Below are 14,041 nucleotides of genomic sequence, written 5' to 3' on the forward strand. Positions count from 1 at the left end.
TGGACCCTGCAAGGTGTCGAAAGCGTTCCACAGGGATGCTGGCCCAAGTTGACTCCAATGCTTCCCACAGTTGTGTCAAGTTGGCTGGATATCCTTTTGGTGGTGGACCATTCTTGATACACGTTTTTGTTGAACGTGGAAATTCCAGCAGCGTTGCAATTCTTGACACACTCAAACCAGTGCGCCTGGTACCTACCATACCCCGTTCAAAGGCACTTACATATTTTGTCTTTCCCATTCACCCTCTGAATGGCACACACACAATCCATGTCTTAATTGTCTCAAGGCTTAAAAATCCTTCTTTAACCTGTCTCCTCCCATTCATCTACACTGCTTTTTAAATGGATTTAACAAGTGATATCAATAAGGGATCATAGCGTTCACCTGGATTCACCCGGGCAGTTTATGTCATGGACAAAGCAGGTGTTCAAAATGTTTTGTACACTCAGTGTAGGTTGGATAGCAGGCCAGTAGGCTAGGCTATTAAACTCACTGTATGATACCATAACGGTGGAATGTGAAATAACTATTCAAGTGTTACTACAAAGGCTTGTCAGATCCACACAAACACACACACACACATTGACAAAAAAGGAAAACGGGAATACTTCTGTAACATCCTGTTTACAGAATGTGCACGTCACCATTTTGTTGATGGTCAAACCTGTCAACACTAGTTAACTCGGCCGTAGATAGTAATACTTGATTTCACCCATTGAACTCACCAGTATTGACCTCAGGACTGGGTCATGCTAAATAGTCCTACTCTATTTGATTGCCTCACAATCTGCTGGGCTACTGTACAGCAGCAGATAACGGTTTGCTTATAACCTCTTTTTGGCTCGTCACTGAAAGTGAATGTTGATCCAACGGTCACATGAGTCATGTAGTTCACTGAGGCAATTATTCACCAAATAACGCCCCCTCCCCCCCATCTCTCTTGGTCTCCGTCCCAGATGGCACCCTGTTTCCCAAAATAGTGCAGTACTTTTGGCCAGAGCACTTGCGGAATAAGGTGCTGTTTGGGACGCAGCCTTGGCCTCTCTGTTAGACAACACAGTTCCTCAAGAGTACACGAGGAATCCGTGCCCACGCGAGGTCCCCCGTTGTACTGTACTCTTGCTAAACCAAGATGTCCGCCTGGCTGTTATTTTCGATCTTCTGAATTGAGCCAAGCTGAAATGGAGTTTCACTCAGTCCTCCTTGCTCTGCCATTGTTTACCCAACATAATCATTTGACTTCAGTGGCCATCTGGGCAGCTACATAGGGAGATATTGTGAGGTAGAGTGGTGTCGATCATTGAACCTTCCCTATTTGTCCCCTTCCAGGCCATTTCCCCAACAAGGCCATGCCCTCGGCGGGCACCTTGCCCTGGGTACAAGGGATCATCTGTAACGCCAACAACCCCTGCTTCCGCCACCCCACACCAGGAGAGAGCCCAGGGCTGGTGGGCAACTTCAACGATTCTATGTGAGTTCATCCCGGAGAACTGACCCTTTTAAAAATTCTTTAACATTGACTGATTTGATAGAATGATTTGATTAGTCATGTCTGTGACAAACAACCAAGTAAACAATGTAAGCTAAGACATTAAAACATTTGAAATAATGGACCGTGCCACAAGGAGCATTGTTCCTCCTTTCAGACCCTCAACCCCAGAGGATCAGCATGTGTGTTTTACCACCGTTGTTCCTCACGTCGTCTAATCGTCTCTCTATGAAACACAGAATCTCCCGTCTGTTCATCGATGCCAAGAAGATCCTCCTCTACAGCCAGAATGACAAGAGCTTTGAGGGCTACAAAGTTCTGGTGCGGGCTCTGGGGAAACTACAGAGCAACACGGCAGGTAGGACAGATCACAGTACATAGACCCTGAGCTACAGACTTAAAGATGCATCCCACTGGGCAACCAACTGGTTGAATCAACGTTGTTTCCATGTCATTTCAACAAAGAAATGCAAAGTGAGGATGTTGAATCAACGTGGAAATCTGATTGGATTTGCAAAAAGTCATCAACGTACGGGAAGTTTGTCTTTTTTCACTCAACTTTTAACTTAAATTCAACGACATGGTTACATTTTTCTTGTTGATTTCATGTTGAATTCACGTTAGTTGACAACTCAACCAAATGTAAATGAAAACTAGGTGTTGAAATTCCATCTGTGCCCAGTGGGATGTGCATGGATAACCTTTTCGTTGATGAACTGTCCATAAATTTACGCTGATTTCTATATTTGTACGTATTGTTTATATACTGTATGACATCACATTTTATGTTTGTTTCTGCATGTGATGTTACTGAATCTGATCCTAAGCCTGTGCCCACCTGCGTACATAGGCCCTGAGCAATAGACGCATAGCACGCATACTGATCTGAGTTTGATTAGCCTAGTTTTTCAGTAGGTATGTATGATCACCTATCTGTACATGCCTCATAGCCATAGACGTAGGGCACACGCTGTCGACTTGAAGCACATAGTACTGAACTTGAGACTTGTTTGATGGTGAAGTCCTCGTTTTCCTGGGGCAGTGCGGTGCAGAGAGTTCAGAGCAAATGTCATGCTTAGATTTTAATGGCCTCCATGAAACCCCAAATTCCTAATGCGAAGAAAAGCAGATTACTGGCGACCATACAGCTCCTAATCAAAATGGGGCCGTTTGGCTCGTAATGGAGGGCAATGGGTGCAGGTTGGCAGCATAGAAATAGAGTTATTAGAATGGACGTTCTCATTCCAGTCAATGTTCTACGATTCATTGATTGTTCTACGATTCATGAGTAATCCAATCAAAAGCGCGGTGGTCTGAGGGGCTTTGTTAGCCTGGTCCCAGATCTGCTGGGAGTTGGCTAGATGGCAAAAACAAATATGGGACCAGGCTTTGTCCCTTCTAGTAATTCGATTTCTATGGGTGGCATAGCATTGGTGTAATCAGTCCATGCCAGTCCTTGGGTGGGGAGGTTGCTGCTGGGCCAAACAGGGGGCAGTGCCCCTGTCCTGTTCTAACTCTTTTTAAGTAGCAGGAAGACCTCCCTGGGCCCACCCATCACAACAGGATACAGATTTAAACTAACTGGCCCTTCAATGTTCTGACTGCTATCTCTGTGTCTGAACTGGACCAACCCCGGGCTTGGAATGTGTCTGCATCCTGTTTGAGGGTCATTATGTGCTCTGGTCTCCCCTCACGTGACTGTCCATCTCATTTTAGATGGTGAATAAGTAATCGTATTACCAGCAGGAAAAAAAATGAATACCATTGAAAATAAACTTCTGCACACTGCTCCACAGATTTAATGGATACTGTAATGTTAGCTTTTAGTTCTTGCTGAGCTGCCATTTTCAGAGTGGAAAATACATGGGGCTGTCATGACTTTGGCCCAGGAAGAGTGGGGGAAAGGTATTTGAGGAAATCAGGTTGATGATAGTATCTTTCCCTTGAGTCCTGAGGTGTCCCAGTCCCCACACCCCTATGTACATATCTGCCATACATATTACCTACCCACTGGGCAAAACACGTTGAATTAACATTATACCAATGTCATATTTCAACGTACAACTGACATTGACCATTAATTGACTTATTTTGGTTGAATTCCCTAATTAGGTAACATCAGCTGCTGGATGAGCCTCATGGCACCTCATCAAGGCTAACGCTGACACCACTGTTAACCTGTCTGGGAACGGTGTTCCTCGCCAACAGCCAATGAAATTGCAGGGCGCCAAATACAAATCAACAGAAAGCTCATAAATCAAATTTCTCAAACATACAAGTATTAGGCACCATTTTAAATCTAAAATTCTCATTAATCCAGCCACAGTGTCTGATTTCAAAAATGCTTTACAGCGAAAGCTCCACAAACTATTATGTTAGGTCACCACCAAGTCACAGAAAAACCCTGCCATTTATCCAGCCAAAGAGAGGAGTCACAAAAAGCACAAATATAGATCAAGTTAATCACTAACCTTTGATGATCTTCATCAGATGACACTCATAGGACTTCATGTTACACAATACATGTATGTTTTGTTGGGTAAAGTGCATATTTATATCCAAAAATCTCATTTTACATTGGCGTGTTACATTCAGTAGTTCCAAAACATGCAGTGATTTTGCAGAGCCACATGCATTTACAGAAATACTCATTATAAATGTTGATGAAAATACATGTGTTATACATGGAAATAAAGACAAACTTCTCCTTAATGCAACCGCTGTCAGATTTCTTTTTTAACTTTGCGGAAAAAGCATAATCTGAGTACGGCGCTCAGAGCCCAAAACAGCCAAAAGAAATATCCGCCATGTTGCACAGTCAACATTAGTCAGAAATAGCATTATAAATACTCACTTACCTTTGATGATCTTCATCAGAATGCACTCCCAGGAATCCCAGTTCGAATAAATGTTTGATTTGTTCCATAAAGTCCATCAATTATGTCCAAATAGCTTATTTTGTTAGGGTGTTTGGTAAACAAATCCAAACGCGCGTTCAGGTCCAGTCGGACGAAAAGTTCAAAAAGTTATATTACAGGTCGTAGAAACTTGTCAAACTAAGTATAGAACCAATCTTTAGGATGTTTTCATCATAAATGTTCAATAATGTTCCAACCAGAGAATTCCATTGTCTGTAGAAAAGCAATGGAATGAGAGCTACCTCTCATGTGAAATGCGCGTGACTGAGAACGAGGCTGCTGCCAGACCCCCTTAGTCAAACAGCTCTCATCCGGCCCCCCTTCACAGTAAAAGACTGAAACAACGTTCTAAAGATGGTTGACGCCTAGTGGAAGCCTTAGGAAGTGCAAGATGACCCATATCCCACTGTGTATTCGATAGGGGCTGAGTTCAAAAACGACAAACCTCAGATTTCCCACTTCCGGTTTGGATTTTTTCTCAGGTGCTTACCTGCCATATGAGTTCTGTTATACTCACAGACATCATTCAAACAGTTTTAGAAACTTCAGAGTGTTTGCTATCCAATACTAATAATAATATGCATATATTAGCATCTGGGACTGAGTAGGAGGCAGTTTACTCTGGGCACGCTATTCATCTAAAAGTGAATGCTGCCCCCCACTTCCCAAAGAAGTGTTTAAACCATCAAGGCTAACGCTAACACCACTGTTAAACCATTAACGCTAACGCTAACACCACTGTTAAACCATCAAGGCTAACGCTAACACCACTGTTAAACCATCAAGGCTAACGCTAACACTACTGTTAAACCATCAAGCTGACACATTTTAGAGCTAGCAAATTATTATTATTATTATTATTATCATTATTACATAAAGGAGCATAAATGAGCTGTCTGTGGTAACCATACTATCACTATTTTACATTGAGAAAAGAGTAGTTCAGAGACTAACATAGGCCTACCACTAAAAGATTAATCGCTTCAAAACAGAACTCACTGACCCCACTTTGGTCTGAGTAGTATTTCACATTCCCCCTCCAACATGCATTTATCGTCAATCTACTCCTGCAGTATAACTTCTCACCTAGGCTTCCTTTCAGAGCCTAGTTAAGATATTACCTGATATATTCAGTTCATGAAGACTGTGTCAAACACTATTGTGTAATAGCTAATTCCAGCATAATTATATTGTATGCAAATAAAACAAGTCACGTGAACAATCTGGCCAAACGTGGAGAAATGTATCCGTGTTAAAAATACCAGTTTGAATATCAGGACTTAAAAGCAACCAGTGTTACAATTGGTTACTTCAGTGTTTAAAAGGAGTCTAGGAGCAGATCACAGCTCTGCATCGACCCTCTCTAAAAATCCTTCCACTATATGAAGCCTTACAGTGAAGTGCCGTTATGTCAAAGGGGAGAAAGTTCATGTTGGCGCTAGAATTAGAATTAGTGCCTCGTGTCACAACGGAAGCACTTTAATCTTATTCCTGAAATATATCCACTTTACTCTTCTCTCACTTGGCTGTATGTTTTATATGCTAGACATCGATATGCTGCTGCTTGCGTTTGTCTTTTCGGTTTGTAACCCAGACTAGTTTTAATGTAATGGGTTGATGTGTCAGCCAGACTGACTGTCTGAAAGGTTTCTTAGGTGGGTCGTTTGTTCTTTCGAAGGTCTCTAAACTCCTCTCGGTTCTCTTCCCACTGACGCAAGGACGCGCGCACGCACAATTCTCCTTCTCAAAGAGTTCTGGCTTGCCTAGTGTCCCACATTGTTTGTCTCCCCCCCCCCCCCCCCCCCCTGTCGGGTGGTCAAGTTCCAAATCAGTCAGACTCTCATTTCCCATTTTTGTTCTGTTGAGTAACACCACAGGCAGCTTCCTTCTCTCAGGTTATTAGACTCAGTCAGTCAGGACCATCATCTTCTGTGTCCCCATATAGTGCACTACTTTTGTTCAGATCCCTATGGGAAACAGGGTGGGTCGTTCGGGCCTCAGTTGACCACGACCCTCTCAGTCAGTACGTTTGTTCCACTTTTTCTATCAACCTGAAATGATCTGTAGCCAACTGTCATTTGTCACGCTTGGCAAAGGCGGACATTTTGTTTGTCTGATTGTAGGTTGTTTGTTGAGTCAGAGAAGTTTGGGAACATGTTAAACATATGTCTCCTCATGCCTATAAAGTAGTGACAAGCCTGGATGGCAGTCTGTCTCGTATTGTTGTAGCCTACTTGTTATTGTTTTGGTAGGTCAAAGACACAGCATACTAACCACCTAAGCCAAGTGCAGATAGACGATACCATTTGGGGCTATTCCTCTTTCATGTATGGTTGTACTCTCACTCAGTAGTTAGGGCCCAAGTGCAGATGGGCGTTACCTTTTGGGGCTATTCCTCTTTCATGTATGGTTGTACTCTCACTCAGTAGTTAGGACCCAAGTGCAGATAGACGGTACCTTTTGGGGCTATCCCTCTGGTCTTTCACGGCAGTACTCTCACTCAGTGATGTTGTTAGGGCACATCTCCAGTCTCTTGTTTCCTGAAGTCAGGATGATTAGAGCTCATTACCACTCCCTGGTTATTTGCTCTGGGGTCGTCTCTATGCTCTGGGGTCGTCTCTATGCTCTGGGGATATCTCTACAACACACATCACGTCCCCTTTGACCTGCTCCCAGGAGCCTCTGGAGCAGCTAAGTGTTTCCTGTCTAGATCGTGTAAACAGTTGAGTTTTACCTGGAACCCAAAATGGTTCTCCTTACAGGGACAGACAAAGTTCTAGGTATAACTTGTTTCTAAGAGTATAGGGTTAGGGTTCTGATCAAGAAAAACTCCTTGGCCCTAGTTATGGGTAACACTCCCTTCTAGTAGCCCACCCCACCCCACCCCCCAAGGGGTAATGCTCCTACTTTACCATGTATCCGGCAGCTACTCTTGTCACTGTGCTAACTAACGTTTAAGTAAGGATATTTCCAATTCAAGCTGGGAAGGAAGGGACGGGACAGAGTGAAAAGTGAGGAGCCCAGTACTCTCACCCAGTATTTGGGCCAAAGTGGAACGCCCTAGAGTAACCCCAGCTGCGGAGTGCGAAGCAGCAGAGTGCTGAGCTGACTTCAACTGTTTTTTAAGCGGAGATGACTTCTCTGGAATGTTCTGACCCAGTGAACACAAAAGCCCCCTGAGCGGGGTAGACTGTGTCCATGATATGTCTCCCCCTCACTGTATCACTCCATTCTGTCCATGCCAGTGTATTAGTATAATATTTCTATTATACCATAGTATTGAGGACTTTACAGTTTTCACCCAAGTAACGCTGTGTATTTGGAGTTTCCCCAGATAATAGACAATCATTTCTCTATTCAAGATGATGAGTTTCGACGCTAAATCACAATTCTATCCGTAAAAACATATTTCTGTCATTTTTTAAATAGATCTGTTTCTAATCATGCAGCGCAGTGTTCCTAGGCAGTCTGTTGAATGTGCATCCCCGTCATCCCATTCCAGGTTTCAAGCTGAAGGACTTTCTCCGTGATAAGGAGACCTTATCGTCGTTCCTGCATCGCAACGCCTCCCTATCCCATCACGCCGTCCAGCAGATTGTCGAGGCTGACCTCAACCTAGAGAAGGTAAACATATTGACTGTGTGCGAAGAGAAAATAGAAGGCCGATCTCTCCCGTTTGTGAAAATAGAAGGCCGATCTCTCCCGTTTGTCACCACATCGAGTACCTTTTTAAAAGGCAGTCACACATGCCATGACCTTGGTTTGCTGGTATCGGACCGACGGTAACTATATATACCGCGAGACGGCTAAACTCGTAACACCGTGTAATGAAAGGGGGATGAGAACCAAGTCTGTGGCTCATGTCATCCTCTTTCTCGGGGAAAAGAATTAAGCTCAGTTTCAGCAGATATTCATCACTGTCTGTATTTGGAGGGCAGTAGTCACATTACTTTTGCTCCGCCCTCCATCTCTCCTCCATCTTCTGTCTGCCTCACAGTGAGCATGTGCGGAGAAGGGGCTCACACGCATGCGGTGGATCTATTAACCATATTCCACCCCCACTGTAGATGTTTTATTACCCATCAGCCCCCCCCCCCTCTCTGCCCTTTTTCCACAGACAGCCTCCCCATGCATGACTGAAAAGCTGCACTGTGCACATTTTTCATATGTTTAGTTGTTGACCATGTTGTGCAATAGCTATGGCCATGTGGAAATGTAGAAAAATGAAAATGTATTTTATTTATGGGTCATTCCACAAGCAAATATCTTCCTGGAATATAATTTAAAAAAAATTGTGTTTCCAAAGTGTTTCTGATAGGTTAGAAATAACATTCCCACAAACATCTTTGTTTGAGTCATAGGAACATTTTAGAACAGTTTTGTAATGCCTCTAGAGGCAGTAATACTACGAGCAGTGACATGACAACAGCTTTCCTGTGATGATAAATGATTCAAAACACATTTGCCAAATCATTCCTGACTAGGCATTCATCGTGAAAGTTGTCACAGTTAAAGCTTGAAATCACAATTCTCCCCGACATCCTCGCAACACATTTTTTTTTCCGTTTCTCAACTGCAAGAACTTGATCCCTGAAATATAATTTCATGTTATCTACCAGGTCCTGATTGGAGGTTTCGGCGTCCATCTTAGAGATATGTGTAACACCACTTCTCTGGAGGAGTTTGTGACCATCTCCGACAAGAATGTGTCACGGCTCACTCAAGACATCATCTGCAAGGCCTCCCCTGATTGGCTGAACAAGGCCCAGGACCACTTCCTGTCCAACCTGGACTTCATGAAACCCATACGGGTAAGAAACACTTAAAATACTAACACTTTTTAAAACTTAACACTGAACACTTTAACATCGGGGGCTTTAACACTGAACACTTTAACACTGGGGGCTTTAACACTGGGGGATTTAACAGTGTACGCCTAATAAGACAATGCTATAGACCTAGCTAATCTTAATTTGTTCAATCAATGTATTATTAAATGATTGGTCAGTCAGACAAACTGAATAGGCTATTCCCTTTTGCACTCACTTTCACACACACTTTATGACGGGATAATTTAGCCTGCTGACACCAAACCTTCTTTCTTCTGATAAAGAGAACATCATGTTCCCTGGCATGATTACCATTTAGGGTCAGGACTTAACCAATCCCTGTTTCTGTACAAGGTTTCTGTTCTTATCGCATAAGAAGAATAAATCCTGTTCCGGTCACAAAACATTAGATTGACAATGAATGCGTCCCTTGTCCCTTTCTTGTAATGGGGGTTGGGGAGGCTGTGAACCCTGTTGTGCCAAGTGTCTGAATATAGACTTTTTGGCACTGACACTGGCACTGACACACACACACACACACACACACACACACACACACACACACACACACACACACACACACACACGTGCACACGCACACACACCACACACACACCACATGCACGCACACACACACGCACACACACACACACACACACACACGCACGCACACACAACCCACGCATGCACGCACATACACACACCACACACACACACACACACAGACAAAGACAAAGAAAAGTTAGTTAGTTAGTTCATTTTCAACAATACAGTGAATAGAATCCCTCTACACTTCAGATGACCGTCACACTTGGATGCAGATAAAAGAGTGGTCCATTTTAGCTGACCCAGTTTCGTTAGCTCAGTCAGAACTCTCAGTCCGGGTTGTTGGGACAAGCTTTTGGAAGGTGCCCAAGTGTACAGAACAGTCTGCCAATGTAAAACGCTGTCGCAATGGTCAACTGACACGGGAGGAAATGTCATAAATAGTTGTTGAAATATCGCACCGCTGAATCAGCCGTAATTTCAAGCGGGTGTAAAAGCAAGACTTGTTCTGAAAAAGACTAATAGGTTTCCCTCCCGAACAAAACAGATCAGGGATATTACACGAGGGGTTTGAATAAATAACCCCTGTTCTGAATAGGCCCTGATCCAATATCCACATCATACCTCGACACATAAAATGAAGCCTTGCATTAGGCTTGCATTCTAAGTGGTACACTAATATGGACAATGGATCGCAGCAATATTGTACCTATAAGGAAAGCTGACCCCAGACCTGTACTTAGTGGCTAAGGTGCGCTGAAATGGCACACTTTTCCCTATGTAATGCACTATATAAGGAATCAGGTTCCATTTCAGAACCACTTTAGCAACTAAGTACTGGTCTGGGGTTAGCTGTGAGTGTACAGCAGCTCACATTTCAGCGGCCCTCTTGTGACAGTCAATAACAGATGAGGTTGAACAGGAAACCCTCTCTGAAGTGTCCCTGGAGAGTGTTTGTTCTCATGTCTTTTATCCCCCCTCCCCCCTCTCTCCCCGTTCTCCCTCATCCTCCTCCCCCACAACAGAAGGACGTGAAGTCCGACCCTGAGGTCGTCCAGAAGGTATCCGCGGCAACCGACGGTCTGCTGGAGAGCTTGGGAGCGCTGGCTGTAGAGGTAGGTACTGTCTGTCAGGCACACACACACACACACACACACACACACACACACACACACACACACACACACACACACACACACACACACACACACACACACACACACACACACACCACACACACACACCACACACAAACTTACATGTATGTTTCGATGTACATTTCTGGGTATGCATCTGTTTTGGATCGTCTTAAACAACCTTTGAAGCAAACTGCCTTATCAGTGAAATCATTTGAATGTCGGCCGAAAACAACCACTAAGAGAGCCATCAGTTGTAGTAGTGGTCTGACAAAAACAGGTCCTCCCGCTACACAGCTTTGGACCTCAATGTGCAAACAAAACCAATCTAACCCCTTAATAATAAACAAGCTAGCTTGGTGCTCTGGCCCTCACAAAATGGCCGCCTCAAATGGCTGTAACCCTGTCATGTTGTACACAAGGGTAGTCTTTCACAACAAATAGACTGTTTAGTGTCAGCAGTCCAGTTGGTACCAGTCCAGGTCAGGACATGGCCGGGTGCATGCATGCTGACACGGTCGTCAGTTGTACGGCGTTTCCTCCGACACATTGGTGCGGCTGGCTTCTGGGTTAAGCGAGCTGTGTGTCAAGAGGCAGTGCGGCTTGGCACGGTCGTGTTTTGGAGGACGCATGGCTCTTGAACCTCGCCTCTCCCGCACAGGAGTTGCAGCGGTGGTACAAGACTGTAAACTACCAATTGGGTATCACGAAATTGGGGAAAAAAATAGGTTTAAAAAAAGTACAACAACAAAAAATTCAAGGAAAAAAACTAAAGGAATGTCCACAAAAGTACATGGCTGGGGAACGCTAAGAGACTTAGCAGGATGTGCTAGGGGAACAAACAACAATAGATCACCTAGTCACGAGACTCTCTGCCCCCCTGCCGCCTCTTCTCAATCGCTCTCCCTTCCACCTCCCCTCTCTCCAGCCACAGTACTGCTGAGTTGGCGGAAACATAAGGAAGCCGTCAGCTGTGGGAAAGAGAGGTCTTTTCACTGAGAGGTCTTTCCCACTGAAGTGTTTAGCATACGCTCTCTGGCAGAACTGTATGTCAGGGGAAATCCATGGACAGAGACAAAGAAATGTCCCTTCAACTAATGATTGAATGATCCCCTCCCTACTCAACAAGTCAAACAAGCAGCAATGTTACAAGACAAGAGAAGCAAAACTGAAAAACTGAAGAATACACTTTTTCCACCCTTATTTTACCTCAACCACAGCTTTTTGCCGTTGGCTGCTTATGTTCCCTGGTGTGAGAGGGGAGAAGCTTAGTTAGCCTTGTTGCGGACTAGCGGTGAGCTGCCTCGGCTCTGAGACATAACCTTTAGTAACCGCTCTTCAGGCTGGAGGTGCGAGGGGTTGCAACAGAACACTGCCTTCCTCAAATGACTCGGCCTGTTTGCATGCTATATGTCTGGCCCGCGGGCGTGAGGCAGAGAGACAGGGAGAGACAGAAAGAGAAAGAGCGAGGCCTTTCTCTGTCAAGGTTCTCACGGTATACGCAGAGCTCTACTTGAGGTGGAGAGGAGAGAAATCCTCCCTCCCATCTCCTCCCACTGGCTGCACTGTTTTTTCTTTTTTCTTTCTTTGTGTGTTTTTGGACGGAGCTGAGGAAGCATGTGACTTGCTCAGGCGGCTCCCGGAATCAGCTGCAACCACGGACGCTGAGGGCGGAAAGCGGATCTCATAGTTCGCTGGAATGTCTTTGTTATTCTAAACGATTACACCGTTCTAAACGATTAACACCGTTCTAAACGATTACACCGTTCTAAACGATTACACCGTTCTAAGTGATTACACCGTTCTAAACGATTACACCATTCTAAACGATTACACCGTTCTAAGTGATTACACCATTCTAAACGATTACACCGTTCTAAACGATTACACCGTTCTAAACGATTACACCGTTCTAAACGATTACACCGCTCTAAGTGATTACACCTTTCTAAACGATTACACCGTTCTAAACGATTACACCGCTCTAAGTGATTACACCTTTCTAAACGATTACACCGTTCTATGCGATTACACCGTTCTAAGTGATTACACCGTTCTATGCGATTACACCGTTCTAAACGATTACACCGTTCTAAACGATTACACCGCTCTAAGCGATTACACCTTTCTAAACGATTACACCGTTCTAAACGATTACACCGCTCTAAGTGATTACACCTTTCTAAACGATTACACCGTTCTAAACGATTACACCGCTCTAAGTGATTACACCTTTCTAAACGATTACACCGTTCTAAGTGATTACACCGTTCTAAACGATTACACCGCTCTAAGTGATTACACCTTTCTAAACGATTACACCGCTCTAAGTGATTACACCTTTCTAAACGATTACACCGTTCTAAACGATTACACCGCTCTAAGTGATTACACCGTTCTATGCGATTACACCGTTCTAAGTGATTACTCCGTTCTAAACGGGTTGTTAATTAAAGGATCAGCGTCAATGAAGATAAGTTAAGTGTCGGAGGGTCTCAAGTCGTCTCCTTGTGGCAGAAAGCCACAAGAACTGTGCAACAATATCCAGTCTGTTTCATTTAATCACGTGTCACATGATATTATCGAACGAGGTTGGATAATAAAGCCAACATATGTTTATAGTTCCAGAAAGACTACTGACCTACCCGTTCTCATTCTCAAATGACAAAAGACCTTGTCATGCATAGGTGCGTTAGTTTTAGCTCCGTCCACTGTCTTCACCGTGTTTTTCTAAGATAACCTGCCGCTTGGGCAGTGAGTCCACTGTGGCTCCTTTTATGAGACAGGTTACTCTCTCTTTCTCTCCATTGTGCAAACACTGATACACGCACCCAGAGCCTGTCTCACTCTCAAGCACACAGATCAGCCTGCTTTTCCCAACCTCACTTTCACACCTAAAGACCCAGATTAGCTCAATACTCAATCAAGAAGGGGACCATGGCGCTCTCCCGGAAGTGTGGTTAGGGCGTATAACCCGGGAATCCAGAGACGCATGAAGGTGTGATGGGTCCGCACAAAAAAAAAAAGTTCAACTCTCATAGAAGTTGTGAAGTTTTTTTTTTTTAAGGCTTAAATGTTTGTGGATTGTCGGCATGTTTGACCTAGAGTGCACAGTGATCCCGT

The 14,041-nt window shown here is 44.1% G+C and overlaps 1 protein-coding gene across 4 annotated transcripts in view; it reads left to right on the forward strand.

Annotated features, from left to right (window-relative positions):
* The window catches only part of LOC109894763 (phospholipid-transporting ATPase ABCA1-like), a 40,576-nt gene that overhangs the window by 5,277 nt on the left and 21,258 nt on the right, over positions 1 to 14,041 (forward strand). For all 4 annotated transcript variants that reach the window (XM_031828103.1, XM_031828104.1, XM_031828106.1 and 1 more), the window contains exons 4-8: positions 1,330 to 1,471; positions 1,729 to 1,847; positions 7,910 to 8,031; positions 9,027 to 9,218; positions 10,808 to 10,897. In XM_031828103.1, the coding sequence (XP_031683963.1) occupies positions 1,330 to 1,471; positions 1,729 to 1,847; positions 7,910 to 8,031; positions 9,027 to 9,218; positions 10,808 to 10,897 (665 nt within the window). The remainder of the gene's footprint in view (positions 1 to 1,329; positions 1,472 to 1,728; positions 1,848 to 7,909; positions 8,032 to 9,026; positions 9,219 to 10,807; positions 10,898 to 14,041) is intronic.

The sequence above is a fragment of the Oncorhynchus kisutch genome, linkage group LG7 (genome assembly GCF_002021735.2).
Source record: "Oncorhynchus kisutch isolate 150728-3 linkage group LG7, Okis_V2, whole genome shotgun sequence".
NCBI classification, from domain to species: Eukaryota; Metazoa; Chordata; class Actinopteri; order Salmoniformes; family Salmonidae; genus Oncorhynchus; species Oncorhynchus kisutch.